At 36.1% G+C, this 25082-nt stretch overlaps 1 protein-coding gene across 1 annotated transcript in view; it reads right to left on the bottom strand.

Moving 5' to 3' along the window:
* The window catches only part of NAV3 (neuron navigator 3), a 353901-nt gene extending 332778 nt beyond the window's left edge, over positions 1-21123 (bottom strand). Inside the window, exon 1 of the mRNA XM_049627462.1 lies at positions 20738-21123. Coding sequence (XP_049483419.1) covers positions 20738-20980 — 243 coding nt within the window. The 5' untranslated portion in view covers positions 20981-21123. The remainder of the gene's footprint in view (positions 1-20737) is intronic.
* Positions 21124-25082: the final 3959 nt, after the last annotated feature.

The following is a 25082-nucleotide window of genomic DNA, read 5'->3' as shown; positions in this document are numbered from 1 at the left end:
TATATATATATATAAACAACAATGAAATCCCACTACCCAGAAGATACTAAGAATTTGTGGTGTCATAGCCATAAGGATATCGAGTATGAGCAGAGATGTGGAACAATAAGTGGTAATGCAAGGTGGTAAGTAGTATCCATTAAAGTTGAGTATATGCATTGTCTATGACCTTGCAATTTCATTCCTAGGTATTTACCCAACAGACACTGTCTTATATGTTCACAAAAAGTCATGTGCAAGAATTTTCACAGCATTATTCACAAAGCCCAAACTACAAACCACCTAACTGGCTATATTAATGCCAGAATTAAAAAAATAAATTTGGCAGAAACTCACTCTCTGGAATAATATGAATCCATTAGCACAAACCATTCAAATCCAGATACAACAATGTGCAAACATATGTGAACATAATGATGGATAAAAGAAGTAAAACAGAATACATATTTCATAATTTTACTTGTATATAAAGGACAAAACAGGCAAAAATTAATATACACTGTTAGAAATTGGGATAGTGGTTTCCATCACTAGGACTCAAGGGATGAGGGGGCTCTGGGATGCTGGCAATGCCTGTTTCCTTTTCTGCACTAGTTGTACAGGTGTGTTCTGTTTCTGAAAATTCAACAACTATATATTTATGATATGCATACGTTTTTTTGGTTTGTGTTTACTGTGCTTCAAATTTATGTGTTTACTATGCTACAAATTTAAAAACAAAAGTTAGCAATGTTTTCTAACAAGCTACATATTTTACCAAGTGCTTTCCATAAACTTACAGTGAATGATATTAGGCTATTATCCTTCTTAAATAGAATATAAAGTTTTAGGACAGTTATTCCATTTTGAAGATCAGTTAGTCTACTGCTAACCTGAATTACGTGATTACCCATACTTGGAAAAATCACCTCTTATTTCCTAAGAGTCGTTTCATTTATCCTCTAGCTCTGATTTCCCAGATGAAGTTTTCACTCAATTCCTGCTTCTACAGTAATAGTTCTTATTCCTCTATACAATCCACAGGAATTACATAAAAGGCAGTAGTAGCTGGGTCATTTGACTCCTGTCACTTGGCTCCTTTGTTCTTTGCTTTCCTTGTCGGTAACACATGCCTAATAGTACACAAAAAGCCTAAATGGAAATGCATTTAAAGTATCCCCAACAGTGTCTGGAGAGAATTATTTAATGAGTGATAGCCAGTATCAGTGGTGTTTCATGAGTTACATATAGATATTGAGACCACTATTAAAAAATGCTTTCAATATTCTACAATGCAAGTTGGGGAAAAATACAGTAAGTTGTGAATTTCACCATATCATGATGTCTACGTCCCTATATTTATATAAAAGGGAATATATTTTTGAGACATAAAACAGCATATTTTTGTCCTTATTTATCTTTGTTTTTTAGCTGATCTTTGGTTCCTCCGTCCATTGAAAGGATGACATTTATTGTTTCAAGAAGACACAATTTAGCCGCTAACAACAACAACAAAACTCATGGCTCAACTTTATATCAAATATTTTTAAGTTCATAGAGACAAAATAGCCTTGAAAGTCAGGCTTTTCAACAAATTTCTTTCAACAAGAAAAAGTGTTTTCCATATTGCAAAAGTGTAACCTTTACCTATCAAATGAAAAACCAGAACACAGAGTTGTATGATAAAACAAAACACAGAGGATGCAGGAGGTATTTTCAGAGAAGCTAACTATGAGGGTGAGATAAAGAAAAGTGCAAATAGCAGGAAAGAAGACAAGAGATTCAGAAGGCGTATGTCTCATATAAAACAGCTTTAGAATCTGAGAAGGAATCTGATGTCTCCGTACCCGACAATTGAACTACCCCTGACTCCGTCCCATGACTATCGAACAAGAAAAATTCCCAGGTAGGATGAAGATCAGGGAGAAACCTAAGAGTACTTGTATCTTGTTTCCCATCTATAAAGCAGTGTGCCCTTTGCCCTTTGTGAATAGCCACAGTAAAGGGAAAAATGGCAACAGGGCACGGTTAGGCAAGTGGAGCTGCAGAAAGCATTCCTGATATGTATGAATGCAGAAGTTTCCATGTATCCCGATGGGGTTAAGCAAAAGTGTAGCAGACTAGTGTACCCAAAGAGAGCTGACATGAAGACAGGTAGATGGAGAACTTGGGCAATGGTAGCCATCAATGGGTGTCCACACAGTACCCAAAGGCCAAGTCTTAACCAAGAGTAATACAGCATGCCCAGTGACCAGACATATGGGACTATCTCAGCACAGAACAGCAAGGATCCAGATGGTAGCAAGCAAACCAGAGTTTCTCTCTCACTCCAGCACCAATTGCCCTGAGGACATACAGACTTCCCTAAACATACTGCATCCATACATCCACAGATGACCTTTTATAAATAAGAAAAAAGATGAGAAACTTCATGAAGAAAGGAAAACAGCACTGACAAGAAGTTTGACCTTCAGATTACTACATATTTACTTTAATGAGGCTTTTTTACCACCCCCCCCCCAAAAAAAAGATCAAATTAGGTTTCTCCCATCCTTACCAATCTCCTTTTCTATCATCATCAGCAAGGATGGAGGTTTGAGAGCAAGAAGAGATATGTTCTCAGAAACTACTGAGTTATATTTTCTTGTATATCTAAGAAGTACTGTCTTAAAGCCCTTTAAGTAAAACATATAAATTACAATACACTTGGCTGAATTTACTACAGTACAATGGATTTGTGATTATTTAGAGGAAGATTCAGACCATACATCACCCTAGACAAGGAAAACTCTATTAACATCCATAAACCTACCCTGGCAATAGCACATGGACATTGTTACTGAATAAAGTGATCTCACCATCTATATTCTAACTGAAAAGGATATCAAAGAATGCCAAGATGCTTTTAGGTGTTGAAGCATGACTTGAACACATTCCATCTCCTTAGTGGTTCTTCAGCACAAAGCCATGGCTGGTTTGCTATTGAGACTATGAGTCTCGGATTTGATGTTAAAGTTACATTCGTTTTCCTAAACAGGTTTGTTAGAATAACCTAAGTAATAGTTATCAACAAATAGGACTCTCAGATCATGGCTTTTATATTCACTTTTTAAGATGAAGCTGGTTTAAGACAGTCCACTTCAATTTTTGGGGACTTAATTTTACCAATGGGCAAAAAAGAGATACTTGGATTAGGAGATCCTCTACTCTCCCTTCCACTATTAATATGTAATATTTCGTGAGGCAGATTTAGAGACATAGGAGACCACCATTGAATTAGTGTAGATTTGTTCAAGAAGGACTAGTATAATACACTGAGGCCAAAATTATAAATATTTTGGCCTTGAATCACTGAAATAGCAGAAATACACCAGGATAGAAGAGCCAAAATGTATATCCAAGCCATCATGAAAAAAATCTAGGATAGCTCTTTGTGAAATACAGACATGAGGTAAACCATGGGGTAGAAGAAAAAAATTACAAAAATCCCTGTCAATTTTTCCATTCAACAGTTATGTTTAAATTCTTACTGCATGCAGGGCATTGTACTAGATTCCACAAGTGGAACTGGGAAAACTGGACAGCTACATGCAAAATAATGAAACTGGACTACTTTCTTATACCATACACAAAAATAAACTCAAAATGGATTAAAGATCTAAATGTGAAACCTGAAACCACACAGGCAGTAATCTCTTTGACATCAGCCTTAGCAGCATTTCTCTAGGTATGTCTCCTCAGGCAAGGGGAACAAAAGCAAAAATAAGACTACTGGAACTACGCCAAAATAAAAAGCTCTTGCACAGTGAAGGAAACCATCAGGAAACAAAAAGGCAACCTAATGAATGGCAGAAGATATATGCAAATGATATATCTGATAAGTGGTTAATATCCAAAATATATAAAGAACTTACATAATTCAACACCAAAAAAAAACCCAAAAACCAAAAAACAATCTGATTAAAAAATGGGCAGAAGACCTGAATAGACATTTTCCCAAAGAGACATACAGATGGCCAACAGACATATGAACAGACGCTCAACATCACTAATTGTCAGGAAAATCCAAATCAAAAGCACAATAAGATATCACCTCATACTAGTAAGAATGGCTAGTATCAAAAAGACAAGAAATAACAAGTGTTGATGGGGATGTGGAGAAAAGGGAACACTCATAAATTGTTGGTAGGAATTCATAGTGGTGCAGCCACTATAGAAAACAGTACAGAGATTCCTCAAAAAATTTAAAAATAGAAAAACAATACAATCCAGTCATTCCATTAGTGGGTATTTACCCAAAGAAAACACAACCACTAATTCAAAAAGATATCCCTCCCCACATGTTTACTGCATGATTATGTCCATTAGTCAAGAAGCAATCCAAGTGTCCACCAACAAATGAATGGATAAAAATTTATATAATGGAATATTACTCAGCCATAAGAATGAAATCTTGCCATTTGTGACAACATGTACAAACTTAGAAGTATCATGTAAAGTGAAATACATCATACAGAGAAAGACAAATGCCATACGATTTCACTTATATGTGCAATCTAGAAAACAAAACAAAGAAACCAACATAAAAAGCAGAAAGATATTCATAAATACGGAGAACAAATTGGTTGGTTGGAAGTGGGGATATGGGCAAAATGGGTGAAGGGGAGTGGGAGGTACAGGTTTTCAGTTATGGAATGACTAAGTCATGGGGATGAAAGGTACTGCGTAGAGAATAGAGTCCATAGTATTGTAATAGAGTTGTATGGTGACAGATGCTGACTACACTCATGAGCAGAGCATAATGTATAGACTTGTCTAATCACTACGTTATCCATTTGAAACTTCAATTACAAAAAATACATTGCTTTTGACATCTCAGTGGACGTCAACTTGAATCAAATAGGCCTTTCCTTACAGTAAAGGATTAAACGAGAACATTCATTTCTATCAGATTAGGGAGAATTTTGAAATTACCAAGACTGCAGCTGTGCTAGGAAAGACTAATTTCTCAACAGTATCTAGGAAGGACTGGTATCACTTTCGTAGCCACAAAACTCAAAGAAAATACTACTGTTATACAATCACTGAGAGGTTCAGAACCTATGATCTATAAACCTCAGCTAACTGGCAAACAGAGCACAATCTCTCTTTCGGAGCATATATCCAATTGAATGGAATCATGCTGGGAAGACTAATGTTTTTGGACCTTCTCAAGGAGATTTTTCTCTATTTACCTGGGTTCTGCCCTGTAAATTAAAGAGGCAATAGAATTGAAATCACCTACTGTTCCAGAACATATGAAAAATGTAGGACACATTTTGTTCCACAGATGATAAGGTAGGTACCTCTTTATCCTTTATGCCACTGCCAGGATAAACTGTTCCCAGTGTTTAGTAAATTATGGGCTGTATTAAAAATAGTATGAGCTCATTATTCCTTATTTGTAGTAGAGGACAAAGTTCCTGTGTGTCTCCAACTTGACTACTTCCAACAGAGAAATGGTTTTGATTTATTTGGACTAAAATATTTGGGAGTATAATGGAAGGAGGGTAAGAAGTTCTTGCTGATTTTTCCCATTAAACATTCTTGGTCAAACCTGAGAAATTACTCCACAGGATGGATCTTATATTCATTCAGTAGCCTGAGTTTGCAGCAAGAAGCAACATTCATCAGCTTAACTCAGAGCAGTCTCGTTATTTCAATATGGCTGTTTCTATTTATAAAGTTACACAACCCAATTGGTTCTTTCTTCCTCCCTGTCTGAGACACAGTTGACAAAAAAAAAAAAAGTACACCACAAAAAACCACAGTCATTACATAATTGCACTGCCAGGAAACCCAAGCATTTTCTGGTGGAGAGTAAAAGACCCACACCTTGACTTATGTCTTACTCATCCTAAATTACATCTGCTCTTTGGGACACTTTCTCCTGGCTCAAGAATTTGCTCTGAAGTTTTACTACGTTCATTAGAAGACCGTTTTTGCTATTCTGACTATTCATGTTGTGGTTTTACAGATGTCCTGTAAATGAAAGCCTGCTGAACAGGAAGTACCCCGCTGCCAAGTCCTTTGGAGACTAGCAACACATCCACAAGAGGAGCCAGGTGGTAAGACATTTGAACAAAAGTTTTTCACAACCACATTTGAAAAGAAGAAAGCAAAAGACAAGGCAGGCATTGGCACTCACTCTAACTCTATGTTCAACTTAATGGCAGCTGCACTAAATGGATACGTTCATGCAAATCAACGTTGTGACAGGGTGGTGTATATAGGAACTTTCCTCTGGGAAGCAAAATAAGCTACAAAAGGAAAAGCATGAACATGAATAAAATGACAAAGATTTTCTTGCAACTTCTTAAGGTAGTAAATTTGATTCAAACTGAATTACTATTTTTCAAGGCTGGAAAGAAGAAAAGGATATGTCAGTGCTTGTGACATCCACACTCTACTGTGCATCTTTTCTCCTACTGCAAGCAGAATGAATTGTAGGTAAAGTCAGCACCTGGGTTACTCTGCCTGGAAAGACTTCTTTCCCTTTGAATTCTCCCCAGCATTCTCTTTCAGTTGCATTTTATCTTCTCCCTCCAAATTTGCTCAGCTAGATTCACACAGACCATACATAAGGGCTAAACAAAATGTGTTTCGTGCCTGAGGGAATTCATTTTCTGCCCGGGATAACTAGACAAAATGTGATGCAATCCCTCCCTTGATTTTAAAATGTTTTGTTATCTTGAAGGCAACTCTTCTTGTCCAATAAAAACAGAGAAGGAAAATGGGTGCCCTTAAAAAAACATATTTCTGAAACCTAAGATTCTCACACACACAAATGCTTCTGATAATTCTGGGTGTAGACAGATGCTCTCTTCCTTTTCGAGCTTCCCAAACATTCTGTCAATGGTCTATTGTTAAAGTGGGGACTTTCTTCCAGACCACATCCTGTCTGTCTTACAGAGGAGAAGTATGCTGCTGCAGAAAGATGAAAGTCCTGTTCTTTGTGGTGTAGAAAGAACTAAGTGCACATACCTCAAGGTATCACTCTATTCAACTCAGGACCCATAGGACTCATGTTGGAAATTACGTTGGAAATTCGTTTTACTGACAGCTCTAAGTCTTTCACACAAAATGGAAGAGAGGACATTCGTTATTGTCAACATGAGTTAAAATTGTATGGATAAGGGGCACCTGGGTGGCTCAGTGAGTTAAGCATCCTGCTCTTGATTTAGGCGCAGGTCACGATCCCAGGGTCCTGTATTGAGCTGGGATGCTGGCAATGCCTGTTTCCTGTTCTGCACTACTTGCACAGGTGTGTTCTGTTTCTGAAAATTCATGAGCTATACATTTATGATATGTATATCTTTTGGTTCGTGTTTATTATGCTTCACCACAAACTTAAAAATAAAAGTTAAAAATGTTTTCCAACAAGCCAAATATTTTACTAAATGCATTCCACAAACTTACAGTGAATGATATTATGCTATTATGATTCTTAAATATAATAGAAAGTTTTAAGGCTCAGGGCTCCACACTGAGCATGGAGAGTGCTTGGGATTCTCTCTCGGTCTCTCTCTCTCTGGCCCTCCCCTAATCATGCTTTCCCTCTCTCTCAAAGTAAATAAATAAACATTTTTTAAATATATTGTATGGATAAGGAAGGAACAGATGTAAACATTTGAACCTCATAAAAAAAAATCACTATTCTTTGAAAAGCAGAACTTCCATAGAAATTACTTCTAATCTGAATAATTGCTGTTAAACAAAAGATAGATTGTTCTGTCTGAATAGAAAACTGACAATGTCTGATGATAAATTCTTAATTAAATGAGGCAATATCTTAAAATTGACTAATATAAAATATATTTTTGTCTACAAAATTAAAATTCATAATTAATTCAAAAAAAAGATAATAATGGGACACCTGGGTGGCTCCGTTGGTTAAGTGTCCGACTTTGGCTCAGGTCATGATCTCACAGTCTGTGAGTTCGAGCCCCACATCAGGCTCTGTCTGACAGCTCAGAGCCTGGAGCCTGCTTTGGATTCTGTATCTCCCTCTCTCTCTCTGTCCCTCCCCTGCTCATGCTCTGTCTCTCTCTGTCTCAAAAATAAATAAAAACGTTAAAACAATTTTTTTAAAAACCAGAATAAAACAAACAACAACCAAAAAAAAAAAAAAAAAAGAAAAGAAAATCTGATTCAGAATGAAAGTGACTAACCATCCCAGTTCGTTCTGGGCTGCAATATTCCCAGAACAAGAGACTTGCAATGCTAAAATCAGGACAGTCTTATGAAAACCATTAAAATTGGTCATCCTAAGTGAATTTAATTGAAAATTTTATTTTAATGGTTTTGTATAGAAGGTAGGGATAAATACAGAAAACAATAACTAAAATCTGTAATAAAAATGTTGAGATAATTGTTACCTAAATTACATTAGAATGTCTCTATAGCTATCCATAGGAAACATTTCTTTGTTCACCCAGAAACAAAGATGTGACTCTGCTGAGCAAATATTAGCTCATGCTTTGGGCACTGACTAAAACATCACTTGCTTAACCTTTATGTATCAGCAACTCAAAAGCTAAGATCCAAATGCACAGATGACTTCCAGCAATGATACAACACATCACAGCACAAATTTTATACACCAGCCTCTTCTGTATCATTATCCCTTTCTATTTTTTTCTTCTTGTAATCCCATTTTATTTGCATATGTTTCAAAATCTTTTATGTTACATACATTTTTAAATTCTAGTAAATCCTTTTTCAAACAAGGCAGGATCTAAATCAGTGGTTCTAAACTGGGGGCAATTTTTTCTCCCGGGAAAGTCAATGTGTAGAGACATTTTAAATTGTCACAACTGGAAGGGACAAATCTATCCTAAATAAAACAGACATACTCTAAATGTATAATAAAAGTAATGATTATTGAAAATTGGAATTATAATCAATTGATATTTCTAGGTAATATTAATTAAAAATTTAATGTTGCCATAAAAAGAATGAATATACATTTCTAAAAGAGTCCTGGTTGTTGCAAGTATATTTCCCATAAAGCCTATCACGCTAAAATAAGCTCATTTTATACACACACACACACACACACACACACTTTGCCTTCTGCATGACAAGTATGCAATAAATAGGTAATGATGGACAATAAATAGTTGATTGGATGAATGACTAACAAACACAAGAAAAGCCACCTAGAATCCATGAGGTATACCTAGAAGTAGCCATTGAGGGATTTACATTTGTGAAATAGCAGGCTGGTTTTAGAATACAATGGGTCTAGCCTGAATCAGAGGGAAAAAACAGAGAGAACATATTGTTGGAGATGATAAACCTTGTGCTCAATGGAAGAAAGCAACTCACAAGTGTGAATATCAAAAAGTCAACCACAGGAAGGAAGAAACAGCTATAAAAAGCAGATGGTTTAGAGACAAAGGAAATGTGAAATACAATCCAAAAAAATATATGGGTCAAAATAATAACATGAAAGGTTCTGACAAAAATATCACTGTGTAGAAATTCAATAAATTTTCCAAAAAAGAAAGCACAGAAAATTATATTAAAAATGAGAGCATTCAGGGGCAATGAGGAGAAATACACAACCTGTGTATTTCTTAGAGTCTAAAAAAGGAGCAATTTCAATTGATTGTCAACCAGAAACAGAAAACTGAGTAGAGATAGTCCCATATGCAACACTAAATCTAAAGACCGATTAAGTAATTTAGAAATTTATCTTTCATTTGAAAAGAGGTTGTTACAGGTACTGCTGCTTATATTTGCTCACCCTGGTCCGAAAGGATCAGTGAGTTGCTTCTTTCAAGGCTGGTGGTGGGTTTGTCAATGACCCATCCACACATTCCCACAAGGTCCACTTTGGAACCAATTTGCAATGCGCTGACCAAAGCTACATCCTATCTCTAGGCCAAGACAGCAGATCTTCCCTCAGACAACTATGCCGCCACCCACTGGACCATATCTAGAAGTCAGCAAATGCCTCCCTCCTGCTGTGATGCCTGACTCCATTTGGATTCTTTCAAGGTCACTTCTAGAATTCACATCCTACACTGCCTTAGTTTTTCTGGTTTCCAGCACTGACAGAGAGCTTCCAGAACCAGCAAAAGAAGAATGCTAAAAACTGAGTAGTAAAGCAAATAGAAACAAGGGCACAGAACCAACGTAGAGTTGCTTTCCAGATCTGAGTTTGAAACAGCAGATTAGAAAAGGAGAAATTGAAGGCGGTTCACAAAATTGTAAGGTAAGGAACAGTCAGAGGAGTCATGAGAACACAGGGAGATTTGTATTTATTTTTTTAATTTTTTAACATTTATTTATTTTTTTAATTTTTTAACATTTATTTATTTTTGAGAGACAGAGAGAGACAGAGTGCAAGCTGGGGAGGGGCAGAGAGAGAGGGAGACACAGAATCTGAAGCAGGTTGCAGGATTCGAACCCACAAACCATGAGATCATGACCTGAGCCGAAGTCAGATGATTAATTGCCTGAGCCACCCAGGCGCCCCCACAGTGAGCTTGTTATATGATACTTCTATCTAGATGTGCCTGGTCTATTTTTTTTTAAGCTGAGTTAACTACAAGATTTTCCTTCTGTACACCTAGTAACCTGAGTGTAATGACGGTCTTCCAGTTACTCAGTGTGCCCTGGACAGCTTGACAATGTGGAAGATAACTAAGTAGAGGTGACACGTGAAATTTCTAAGTCTCTTAAGCAATCTTCTATTTTCTTTCTTTCACTGACGGCTGGCTACAAGTGGGATGATGGAACCAAAAGTTGGAAGGAATCTGGTTTCCTGAATTATCAGATGCATGTGTCAGCAAACGTTTCCTGTAAAGGGCTAGATAGTATATATTTTAGTCTTTGCAGGCCATACAGTCTCTGTTGTAACCATTCAACTCTGTTGTTATAGCACAAAAGCAACCATAGGCCACACACAAACCAATGGCATGGCTGTGTTCCAATAAAACTTGACGTAATAAACTTGGGTGCCAGCCCAGATGTGACCTATGCACCACAGTTCCTCAAGCCCCCACTATATGTAACAGCTAAATGAATGAAAAGTAAATTCCTACTGTGTTGAGCCACTAAGACCTTGAGCTCATGTGTTAGAGCAGTTAGAATTACTTTAACTAACACGATGCTATGTTGATGGTTTATAAAATGTAACACATTTCATGATGGAAAATTGTGAACCTGCCCCCCTCAGGTTTTCAGTTTTATAAAAGAATTCTTTACAACATCGAAATATAGAGAAAAGTAATGATTTGTTGTTTTGTTTTTCTTTTATGGAGACTACATCATGTTATTTTATTGGGAAAATGGTAAATGTTTGACAATGCTGTCTCATCTGGTGACTTTATCTGCAGGCAGAATTGCGACACTTTTTAACAAATCATTCCATTTACTGGGAAAAGTGGGGAATTCCTGCCATGTATCCAGTTAATGAACTCTCCCACTGATATTGAATTTCCCTATTGGCCCGAATGACTAGAAATCCAAAGAAAAGCACATTTTAAAGCCAAAATGGAGCAACGGTGGGTGCTGGGGGGAAAGGAAGAATTAAGAGTGAAACTTGTGAAAGATTAATTCATTACTACTGGCAAGGATCCATAGTTTTCTTTCTTTTTTTCACCCCATATGTGACTCAATATCCACAAAGAGAGAAAAGAATAGCATTGGTTTTTAACTCTAATTTATGAATTTTAATCAGAGAGAAATAGAGAGGGAGACTGACATAGGACTCAAATACACCTACACTGGAATTCCTGCTACACTTTAGCACCAATCTGAACTCAGTTCCCATATACTTTCAATCATAGTAATAATAAACTGTGTAGAGGATGTGCATGTAGTAGGTACTCAAAAAGTATTAGTGCTTATCATTAGTTTTAACTGTTACTTGCTGCCAAGCTCACAAATTATCATGTCCAAGTACACTGTAAATTTTTGTTTGAAAAAATGCATTTATCCTTCAAGCCTTAAACTTTTGTGAATTGGTGATAATTAATAAATGAATCCAAACATCGATAGCTTCCTTTACTAGACTTGCCCCTCTTCCAATGCTCTAAGCTCTGTATTTTAGTCAAGATTTTGCTCTAAACGCACTCGTCTCCTCTTCTGTATTTTTGAACTTCTCTCCCTTTAACTGAATCTTCCCAAGTTTCATTTCATCATTATCTTTCTAAAATACAGACTTACTCATTTCATGTTGACACCCTCCTCCCATCTGCTAAAAAGTAAGTTCAAACAGCTTACTGGAACCTAATGGCCATCTTCCTCATGCCTCAACTCAACCTCATCTCTCTTACTTGCATCCTGCATTCTAGGATTGGTGAATAATCTGTAGTGTTCTAAACACAGCACAATATTATACACCTTTGTAAATGCTAGCCTACCTAAAATGTTCTTTTTTCCAAATATATTTGGCTAAACAAACTGACTCAGCAAAATATGGCTGACACATTATTTTCCCTGTGCATGGACAATTAATCACTGCCTCTTTTGTTCTACTACCAATTCTTAACATCATGAATTTTTGTGTGAAACTGCTAGATATTTTTATAACACTATATCATAGGTAATGAATGTTCACCACCAACTACATATTGGGTTCTCTGTTGGAATATAGTTTATATGCAATGTCTCATTTATTCTTCAAAATGATTTTATGAAGCAGTTTATCCTCATTTTATAAATGAAGAAACTAAGACTTCAGTATTAATTGACTCACCAAGGTCCCTGAGCTAGTAAATATTGGAATGTTCCAAAGAGAGAATTGTGCTTAGCATATGTCAAGTGCTGCAAACAAGATGAAAACAAGAGCTAAAATGTTAACATACATATATACATACAAAAGAAATATTAACCAAGAAGAGAGGTCTTTCAAAACCTGTTGGTAACCTCTAGGAAAACAGAAGGGGAGTCAGAAACCAGGAAAGCTTGGCATTGAATACAAACTACCCTTTCAAGAAATATATTTGCAAAGTTGAAAAAAAAGGAGTGACCATCTGCAACAGATTGAAGGAAATAATACTAATATTAAAAAATAGTAGAGACCTGAAACCATACAACTCCTAGAAGAAAACATAGGCAGTCATCTCTTTGACATTGGCCTTAGCAACACCTCTCCAGTATGTCTCCTCAAGCGAGGGGAACAAAAGCAAAACTAAAACTATTGGGACTACACCAAAATAAAAAGCTTTTGCACAGTGAAGGAAACCATCAATGAAACAAAAAGGAAAACTAATGAATGGCAAAAGATATATGCAAATGATAAACCCAATAAGGGGTTAATATCCAAAATATATAAAGAACTTATACAACTCAACACCATTAAAACATAGGCAGAAGACCCAAATAGACATTTTCCCAAAGAGACATACAGATGGATGGCCAACAGATACATGATCAAAAGGACAAGAAATAACAAGTGTTGGTGAGGATGTGAAAGGGAACCCTCATGCACTATTGGTGAGAATGCAAATTGGTGCAACCACTGTGGAAAACAGTACAGGGTTTCCTCAAAAAAATAATAAAATAGGGGCGCCTGGGTGGCTCAGTCGGTTGGGCGTCCGACTTTGACTCAGGTCATGATCTCGCGATCCGTGAGTTCGAGCCCCGCGATGGGCTCTGTGCTGACAGCTCAGAGCCTGGAGCCTGTTTCAGATTCTGTGTCTCCCTCTCTCTCTGACCTTCCCCCATTCATGCTCTGTCTCTCTCTGTCTCAAAAATGAATAAACGTTAAAAAAAAAATGTAAAAAAAAATAAAATAAAATACAAAGACAATATGATCAAGTAATTCCATTAGTGGGTATTTACCCAAAGAAAGCACTAATTCGAAAAGATAGATGCACCCCTGTATTTATTGTAGCATTATTTTATAATAGTGAAGATATGGAAGTAATCCAAGTGCCCATCGACAGTAAATGGATAAAAAGGATGGGGTGTGTGTTTATGTGTATATGTGTGTGTATATACACAGATATATATACACACACACACACACACACACACACATATAATGTATATAATGGAATATTACTCATCCATAAGAAAGAAAGGGATCTTGCCATTTGTAACATGAATGGACCTAGAGGGTATCATGTTAAGTGAAATAGGTCAGACAGAGAAAGACAAATACCATATGATTTCACTTATACGTGGAATCTAGAAAACAAAACAAATAAGCAAATAAACAAAAAGGAGAAACAGATGCATAAATACAGGTGGTTGCTAGAGGGAAGGTCAAAACAGGTGAAGGGAACTAGAAGGTACAGGCTTCCATTCATGAAATGAACAAGTCATAGGGATGAAAGATACAGCATAGGGAATATTTTAATGATATCATAATAGCACTGTATGGTGACAGATGACAGCTACACTTGTGGTGAGCATAACATAAAGTATAGAGTTGTTGAAACACTGTGTTGTACATCTGAAATTAATGTAATGTGTCAATCACACTACAGTATTAAACAATGGCAAAAAAGTGACCACATGAGTATTTTTGGAAGCTGACTGTAAAAAACTGTTTCCTCAACTGAGTTTGATTTTGTGCCTCTCTCTGGAAACATTTCACAATGTCTGGACACATTTTTGTTGTAACAACTGAAGAATGGTACTGGTATGTAATCACTAATAGCATGGATGCTACTAAATAATCTATAATAGTAAGAATGACCCCCACAACAAAAAATTATCAGGTCCAAAATGTGCCAAGTTTGAAAAATCCTGGTCCAAAGGATCCATTGGAGAGGAAGATATTGAAAAAAATAAGAGAAAAGAGATAATGGATAGGACAAAATTGGTAAGAAGGAGAAAGGAAATAGATAAACATGTTACCTTTAAGAAATATTTATCAAGAAATATTAACTTCATTTTAGAGGATACAGAGATTAAAGTTCAGACAGTTTAAATGACTTATCCTTTCAGGATATCCTGCTATCCTTTCAGGATCTAGCAGAAGTTTCATTCAAATCTTTGAGCACCCAATGTGATGTTCTTTTAACTATGCCACCTTATACATTAAGTTCAAGATTGAGGATAATTCTTGGAGATGTGATAGCATGCAGCCATGAAGCAATTTTGCTTAAAAATTAATGAAATGTCTATTGATTTTATATTTCTACTACAACATACTTAGGGCCTTTATTTATATTAAAGAAGAGAAACATGTCTATAGTCCTATAAACATTTAAGTAACTCAGAAGGACATGTTCCGCAAATTGGCATCAAATATATATTCAATATTGACACCTGAAGAACAATGAAAAAAAATTGTATGATATTTTTAATAACACTTAATCACTTTTAATTTACCCAAGAATATTTAGTATTTTTTGTAGTTTAAAGCATGAGATATAATTCTTTAAAGACTGTAAAGCACAAACTAAAATAACAGACAAGAGTATCAAATTGCTACATTTCTACGAATGGTTACTCAAGAGAAATAAATGTACAATATTGAAAAGCTTAGCATTTTTCCAGTAGAGAAAATGTTAAAATTCAAGGATCATTACAACATTCTGCATACCATTGCTACCACAAAGGCAAAAACAATTAAAACGACCATCAACAGTTTAACTGTGAAACTTGGAACATGAGCCATAACTAGAAAAAGAAACAACCATGTTTCTTGAAGTACAAATAAGTAAATGTGCAAGCACAGCAGAAAGAGGCAAGGAAGGCGGAATCATCTAGGGAGCGGAGGGCTGACCTGTGCAGCTGTAGGCCTGGCGAGCTCTGGAAGTGCTACCATGTGAGCCAGCCAACAGGAGTGTCGACAGTCCTCAGCAATCAGGCATCTTCTCCAAGAAGGAAACAGCTGGAGGCCAGAGCCAGATTCGACTCTATTGACATCTGCTGCTATAATCCTATCATGGGCTTTCTTATATTTATTTCTGTTATTGGAGCAATTCGGTAGAGACCATGTGTCAATTTAATTGTCTTCTCCTGATAATTCTAGGCACTTGGGCACACCAATGATGTATTTGCAATTCACTAGCAGTGTTAACCAAATATTTAAAACAAACCTTACTCGTCTATATAGAAATCAAGTCAATCAATAGCCCTTCTTTTATCCCCCTGACACAGCAAAATCTTCACTGTGGCAGTGTTAGTAGTTAAGAGTGATGTCTTCTGGAAGCACACAGCCTTGGTTTGAATCCCTCTTCTACCACACTCTAGCACTGAGATATTGGTAAGTAATATAACTTCTCTCTGCCTCAGTTTCTTTATCTATGATATGAAAATGTCAATAGTGCTTATATCATAAGGCTATTGTGACGACTAACAGGATACTCCATAAAGTGCTTGGCCCACTACCAGGCATATAACAAACCTCTGTAAACATTAATTAATATTAGTCCTTCTCTGTAATGATTTATCCTAAGTATCATTGCCAGCGTAATTCTGTCCCATTCTTACATAAGAGCCTTCCCCAACGTCTACTAATGAAGTCTGCCTCCATGTATAATTTGACCAGAACCTGCTCCTCTCCATAAACAATCTCCTCAAGTTATAAAGGTTTATTCACTGGGAATTCTGTGCAAACATCTTCTCCAACAAATGCTTTTTGCTCCATATATCTGGGTCCTCTCTGCCCATTAAATATCAAATACTTGATGAAGTCTTTGCTGAATGCTCCATCCAAATTGGATTTCTTTCATCCCTTAAATATGACAAACATATTGCCCTCATTAGCAGCAATATTCATATAATATATTTACTTGTCTATATTGCTCTTCATGTTTTTTTTTTTTTAAATTCAATGTAAGGCCTTAAGTATCTTCTGTTTTTAAACCATTAGTGCTAGCACTCTATGAATGAAATGTTAAGAATTGTCTACCTTAATTGTCCTTAAAAATGTCCATACTAACATGGACATAAAGGCAACTACTCTTTTTAGAATTTCCTTTAGATCTCTCCAACTGGATGTAAACTTTCCTTCCCTTTAACCTCCTCAACAATTTGTTTACTCTTTTCTTTGACTTTTGAACAGACTCAAGAATGGGTGAGATTTGGCAGGTAGGGCATATCTAGAAAAACTACTGCAATTACATCATGAAGAGAGAGCGTAATGCAACAGACAAATGAAATAAAATAAAAAGTAAAAAATAAAACCTTTGTAGAAACAAACCTAGATTCAAATTCTGGATCTTGGTACTAGTTAATCATCTGATCTTATGAATGTCTCCCACTGAGTTTATTTCTCTGTAAATGTGGATAATATATAAGCCTTCTCTGAAATGTCATGAGGGGAAAAAAAAAAGAAATTTCCCATAAAGCACAAAGTAGGTGTTCAAAAAATTAATTTTGATAGTAAAGAATCTTGAGTTTGCATAGGTAATTCAAGAGGGAAAAGGTAAGTGAGCCCAGAACTAGAAAGAAACTGAAATGAGAGGAAAAATGAGAGGTAAAAGAGAGGTGGCAGACCAAGGGGGAAGGAGGCTGAAGGAAGTGGTAGGTATGGCCAGGGGACTTTGAAGAACAAGTGTGTGTCTAATCCTTAATTACATGTGATGTGCTAAGCTGTGACAAAAATAGAATCCCCTTTCTCAGCTTTAATCTCTAGATTCTTAAGTAAAATTTCCAAAGCAAAGTGACTCTCTTCCTTATTTGGATGAATGCCCAGGAAGAATGGAAAAACCAATCCATATGAAGAGAGGCACTGGAAAATTCAAAGACGTAAAGAAAGCAGAACAAGAGACATCTAGAGAAAACATAAGTCCTTGAGATATGGTGATGGAGTTTCCAAATTTATGTGGCCCGGAATCTGGAACTAATGTTATTTATTTGGTAAAGGATAGTGAGACTAAGCATTCTGAACAACTGGGGACACCCAGGAAGGAGACATCTGGAAAACAGTAGCTAGATGGAACTACAATAGAAGAAGAAGAGGTGTCAACAATTGGAGAATGGAATGCCTGAATGAAAGAATTCTAAGACACCAGAAGTGACAAATTTACCAAGCAGCAAGCAGGATGGTGAATGTGTTGTATGTATGTAGTGGAGAGCCACAAGAAGAGGGGAGATCACTATGGAATTATTGCAATAATCAATAGGAAGTGTAACAAGGGCCAGTAAATGAGACTGTGTATAAAGGAATAAACCCAAGCTCTAATATGGAGATAAACCCCCCAATTTCTAGCAAGTTATAGAATGTATATTGCCAGATACTAGATTAGGAATTCAAGATCAAGTAACTGGAATAGTGGTATTTACACTAATCAGTAACAAGAATAGGAGAAGGGAGTGCTGGATTGAAGACACATTTCTGACAGTCACATATAGATTTGTTTCCTCTAACCATACCATAAGGTTATCTGGTGCAAGGACTAGCAAAGTGCACCACATAAATGTTTCTTAATGATAGCCATCTACTGTGGGTACCGTACAGGGTCTCCTTTTCCTTAGAAATAGAACCCGTAATTTTTAGCTGGGCACATGGCTACCTAGAATAAACACTACATTTTTCAGTCTCCACTGCAGCTAGATAAGGCCTGGGAATGGTACACAGGCCAACTGGATGTGGAAGAATCCGTAATGAAACAGTAGGTGTCCTTCTAATTGAACAAAACTCAAATTATCCACCCAAGACTGAGAGATAGATGCCACAAACTGGTGATAGTGGGCAAAAGACAGAGATGGATTCCCTGACAATTGCATGAAGCCACTTTATCAGTTATGGACTGCTTACTTCCAAGTATTCTTTACATGAAAAAGAAATAAACTACTATGTTGTTTATCCTATTGTTATGTTTTCTACTCTTTGCAGTCAGATCTAATTATCTCTAATACAACGTCCTTGATCATTTTTGCTCTTTTCTTCAGTTCTATTTTTTCAAGGTTTATAAAATTCTTTAAATATACTTTTTTGTAACGTTGAGAAATATTCTGAAATGCTGACAAGTCATTCTTTAAATTTGTTTGAAAAAGTTTTTAATCTGATAAGTAGCATGTTAAAAAACATCCCATAAATACAACACTGCTTACCACAGAGGCTTATTGGAATATCAGATATGTGATTGATATGTGTGTTAACCAAAGAGGTCAACCAAACTGGATTGAAAACAGTACTTATGGTACATAAGTCTTAGGCCAGGGCCATTTAGCAAAGTGGACGTTTGACGAAACCTGCAGATGATAGCCATGGTCAGCAAAGAAAAAGGGCCTACCTATTCTTTCCATCTAATCCAGAGGAGTCGTTGTGGGTACACAGAACATTAGAACAGGCTTATAGGGTATTTGCTTTTAATTATCTGTATAAAGGTAGATATTTTTAGTCTTTTGTTGATAACTTATACTTCTCTACTTTTACCCTGAATTGCTTATATTGGACTAAGAACTATAAGCCTGCAATCAATTATTTTTTAACTGATTTTTCTTGTGTGACTTTCTAATGTTTTCTTAAAACACAGAAGGAATAACATAACTTGAGAGCTACAAATACTTTAAAAATCATTCACTCTAAACCCTATATTTTATAGAGTAAATGATACAAAGAGACTAATGAATTTAACTAAATCTTTCTCAGAAGAATTATTCATTCATTGATTCATCCATTAATGCATTAATCCATTCAAATACTATTGAATTTTAGGCAGAAAGCACTAGGCAGAGGGAGCTGTAGCATAGCATAAATAAGGCCTTGCCATCTACATATTTTCACAGTGGGAATGGAAATAAATTATCCAGATAATTAAAACACAATGTAAATAAATGTGCCTTAAGGATTACTACAGGCAAAGAATCACAAGAGAGGAAAGGAGGGTAAGGGGTAGCTAGCAAAGACTTTAGGGAAAAAGTTGCATTTGGCTTTTCCTTAGAGGATTTGAACAGGTGGACGTTTCAGGCAAACGGGATGGCTTTCTTTTTAACTTGTAGATTTTATTTCAATATAAAGTTAGTTTTTTCTGAAGTCATTTGAAAATTACATTTGGGTGGGAAAGTAAAATCAAAGCATTTCCTAAGCCAGAGGTGAGAATGCTGACTTTGATTAACACTGCATTAAAAAGTGATGTTTATCAAGGTACAAATGAATCCCCCTAAAGTTCAGCAACTGAAAGACCCTGTTACCCCTCAGCATCTGGAGAAAACGTGCAGGATGGCTTACACACCAAGAGCTAGGAGCCACTGCTCCCAAAATATCATAAATTAAATGACTGAAAAAGATGTTAGTAATAAGTAAAACAGTAGGGTTTCAATTTACAAGTGAAAAATCCAGACAAATTTACAGTATCAAGGAAAACAATATTTCATTTTTTCATATTGCAATGAATTAAGCATTCTAAGATACATAACTTTCAAGCAGAAAGTGTTTAAACTGCAAATGACATTGAGAAAAAAGTCATGGCATGTATATGGATTTTTACAGATAAATCCTTCTTTTATACTATAATATGCATGAAAAATAGGTCCCTCTTTTCTCATATTTGTGATTGGTTATGGTTATTAGAAATGAAGAAAAAAGATATCTAGGACTAACTAGGGGCTTTATCAAGAAGTACTCAGTGATAACAAACATGCATTTTCAGAGAAATTTGTTCATGACTTTTCTACAACTGTAAGTTATCAATACACTTTTACATATGCTAAATATTTAGCTGTTCAGTCATGCAAACTACTTACTTTCTTACTCCGGATTTCCTCTACCACTCCCCATTTCACAACAGGCTTTATATCCCACCTAAAAGGAAATTTGCATTCAAAAGTCTGCAAGTAACCTTCAGCCACTAACCTTACTGTCTTCTGTCTCCTTAGCTTTCTCTTGGAGGGGTTTCTTCTCTCCAAATTCACAGGTTGCTTTTAATGTGAGCTGACAAGAAAGCATTGAGCTCTCCGGTTCAGTAAGTTCCAAAGGTCTTGAAGAATAGGGCTGTGACCCAGTAGTGCCAAGATTTGGTATCAGAAGAGCAGTATGAGCAGGCTTTGACCCAACAGCTGGCTGTCTCAGTTTTGAGGCAACCCCAAGTACAGGCATGGCTTCTATAAAAGTATCTTCTTGCTGCCAAAGAAAATGCTTCTAACCTCAGTCTGGTAGACTCCAACTTTAGTATTTCCAGAACAAATACTTTAAACAAAACTAGCAGTCATCATGATTTAAAAAAAAAAAAAAAAAAAAAAAAAAAAAAACCTAATAATATAACTTCCAGGAAGAGGCAAAACTTCCCTTCATCTTCAGTTAAGTATCTTTCTTTCTTGCTGGCTTGAATTCTCATATTCTCTCATCTCTCTCTCAACCTCTCTCTCTCTCTCTCTTTCTCTCTCTCTCTGTTCAGTGAGTCAGTGTCTATGTAATATTAAATACTCCTTTGGGGAGTAAACTTTTCTTGAAGGTAACTGCTACAAAGCTCCTTCTCTAGGATTAAAGAGCTCCTGCTTTTTTTCCCTCCTACCACGGCAGTCTGAGTCTGAGCACTGAGAATAAAGAAGTGGAGAGAAACAAAAGGAAACGTCCTCAGTCCAACTGTCAAGGCAGCCAAAAGACCACAATAGTGAAGGACAGGAGTCCTTCCTGACTTCAGAAATAACCAGCCTATCTTCTCTTTTTAAAGAAAATCATATTTCCCCCAGTTTAAAAAAAAGAATGAACACGATTAATGGCCAAAACAAACAGCTGTTGGAAGAACTTTTAGCCCGGAAACAATCTCAGCAATGAAGCTGTTTGTCTGATTTCCAGCTATTTTTCACTACTGACAGCCATGAACCACGGTGCTCATTCTGTTTTATCCCATGAAATCAAGTTAAATTCATGCAATAGTGCAACTTGCCAAAGCTGTTAAATCAGCAGACTATACCTGCCTAGGTTATGAAAACACAGTAAATATGGACAGCAATCATATTTGCTATCAGTAATCATTGTTTCTAAATTTAACACCAATAGTGATAAAAAAAAAAAAATTCACTGCTATTCCATGTAGGTGGAACGTACTACAGAGCAGTTACTGGACCAAGTACTTTATGTATTACCACATTTAGCCAATGAAATGACTCAAGAACACACACTTGTCTTCTCCACTACATAGAAAGGATAACCAAGACTCAGATTCTCTTAAATAACCTGACCAAAGTCATAGAATTAGGAACTGGAAGAGCCTTTACTACTTAGAGTAACTTCAAAAAACATCATAGAAACAACTTAAAATAATGCTGTTATTCGAGCTCTTCAGGTCCAAACTAAAATCCTAAGGTAATAAATACCCAAATATATATTCTGTGGCTACGAATAATGCTGCTTCTCTCCATAAAATTATTTTACTATGGTTAGATTATGTTCCATTTCTGGAAAAAAAAAACATGTCAGGAACTATAACAAAAGCAAGGGGTACATTTTTAAGAAAACATCTGTCATGAATGCATTATTGTCTGTAAAGTAGTTGCACTTAGATAAGTTTCTCTGTCATTACGTAAATATAATATTTATGTGACGGTGTTGAGATTTCAACAGCAATTTCCTATCTAGTAATAGGAATTCACTTAGTTCAGATTCCTCATGTTTCTGTTGAAGAATCTAAAAGACACAGGTGGACTCCTTTTTTCTTTTTTTTTTTTTAATTTTTTTAATGTTTATTAATTTTTGAGAGCAAGACAGAGTGCAAGTGGGGGAGAAGCAGAGAGAGAGAGAGGGAGACACAGAATCTGAAGCAGGCTCCAGGCTCTGAGCTGGAGGTCAAACCCACGAACCTCAAGATCTTGACCTGAGCTGAAGTCAGATGCTTAATTGACTGAGCCACCCAGGCGCCCCTTCATTTTTTTCTTTATTTAGAAAATCTCTGTTCTATTCATTAAATATATTAAGAATTAGTAATATTGCAAGAGAAGTTCATAGAAAAATGAGTGGACATTTAATGCACATTCAATAAATGGTAGCAATTACAAGAATCATAACTATTACTGTAGAAAACACCTCTTTATAGTCAATTATTTTCTTTCTCTACTGTTTCCAGCTCTATAAAATATTAAATAACTTTAAGTAAGAAGCAGTAATTTACAGATAAAAGCTAATAACTAAAGTTGAATTTATATGTTCTTTTGATATACGCATAGAAGAAATTCAAATACGAGTTAGAAATCTTGCCAACTTTAAAAAAGAAAGTAACTCAAGTGGGATTTAATGGTATAATAAGAAACAAATACAACACTAGTGGGAATGAGAAACAAAGTGATCCCTCTGAGGAAGTAAGTTACTTTATAATTAACAAACCATTTAACACACTGTCCCTTCCAAAGACTATAAAATACTGCAAAGCTGAAGATGTTCATGTTCCTGAAATAGGGGTTTAAAGTAAATAAGAACATATATGTATTGTGGGGTGCTTGTGTGGCTCAGTCAGTTAGGCGTCCAACTTTGGCTCAGGTCATGATCTCCCAGTTCGTGAGTTCAAGCCCTGCATCAGGCTCTGTGTTGACAGCTCCAAGCTTGGAGCCAGCTTCAGATTCTGTGTCTCCACCTCTCTCTCTCTCTCCCTCTCAGAAATAAACATTAAGAAAAAGGTATATGCGTCTTGAAATCCCCACATTGCAGACAAAATGGCATAACCAAAATAATAAAACTTGTGGGAAAAATAGGTTCTGGGAAGACCAATAAAACATGCAACTTTGGGAACAGATCACTAGCAAAAATAATATTGGTACCTTGGAAGACAATTTGGACCACCCAAGCAAGCAGTCCAGCCCAGAGTTTAAAAAAAATACAATTGATAAGAAGTGATGATAATACTTTATTAGAATTGGTGGGAAAAATCTAGGTGGAAGGCAAACTCTGAGCCAATAGGCTCGCCCGTGAAACAGGCACAGGGGGCAGTACAGTCTGCAAATATTTGAGAACCACACAAGACAAGGGGTATGTACCTCTGGCTAGGGAGCCCCAAATGCACAGACACTTGTTTTTGTTTGTTTGTTTTGTTTTGTTTTTAATTTTCTTAAAACAAAACCAAAAGGAATCCTGTTGACTCTTCAGTATCAAACTTAAGGACTTCTTCTCCTGCCCAAGGTTATAATTTAACTCTATTCTGCCTCCTTTGGACTAGAATAAATCATAGTTAAGGCTATGCAACTTCTACATTATACCAGCATAATTCTATTTACCAACTGCAAATGAGCTCGGTGGTATTTTAGAAACATATGCTGGAGCAGAACATGCTATAATTCCCGATATAATCAAATTGGAAAAAAAGTATTTACATTCAATAAGATGTCTTTTCACTTTGAAACACCTTTTGCTTATTGGATAATATCATTTCCCTGAAAGACAGGGTTGAAAACAGTTCCCACTGTTGACTAATTCTATGAAATAACACCTACACCAAGAGCAACAAAAGCAAATTAACTTATTCTAGAGAATGAATTGCGTGCCAGGAGTAGTCATCACATTCCATCCTAAAAGAACATCACCTTTAAATAGGAGACAAAGGTCCAGAAAAGTTAGACACTTAGCTTAAAGTCACAGAAAAAGGGGTTTCTCAAACTGGGTTCAACAAACCACCACCTGGAATGCTTGCTAAACATACAGATTACTGGATTCATCCTAAACCCACCAAATAAGAATCATGAGGGCAAGGGAGAAAATCTGACAATAGAATTTAAATAAACTGATTCTCCCAGACACTAAACTTCAAGATCTCTATTTTAGAGGATTAGTAGATTGACAGTTCAGGGAAAAGGCTAAAGTTATATCGCCTGGAGTCAAATCCCTGTTTCCTCACCTGCTAGCTATATGAACTTGCAAGTTGCTATGCCTCAGTTTCATCATCTACAAAATGGGAAAAAATAATTTTGCTTCTTTTACAACATAGCTGTGAGACTTAAAAGAAATAAATGTATGAAGTCATTAGAACAGAATCCACCACATAAAAAATGGCCAATAAATGTTGGCCATTAATGTGGTAAGACATATAATGACCCTGAGAATTACTGAGGTAAGGTCAAAAAGCATAAGTAAAAAATTTTGTCAGGATCATAAGGGTCACCAGAACTGAACTCAGGGGGGGAAATCTGGAAAATTAAAATGAGATAAATTACTTGTCATTTTCCCAAAACATACGACCTTCCAAAATCAAGGTAGAGTTTTAGGCAATAAGAGA

Source organism: Panthera uncia, chromosome B4 (assembly GCF_023721935.1).
Source record: "Panthera uncia isolate 11264 chromosome B4, Puncia_PCG_1.0, whole genome shotgun sequence".
Taxonomy (NCBI): Eukaryota; Metazoa; Chordata; class Mammalia; order Carnivora; family Felidae; genus Panthera; species Panthera uncia.
Note: the sequence above shows the minus strand (reverse complement) of the source record. Positions and strands in the feature narration are given on the sequence as shown.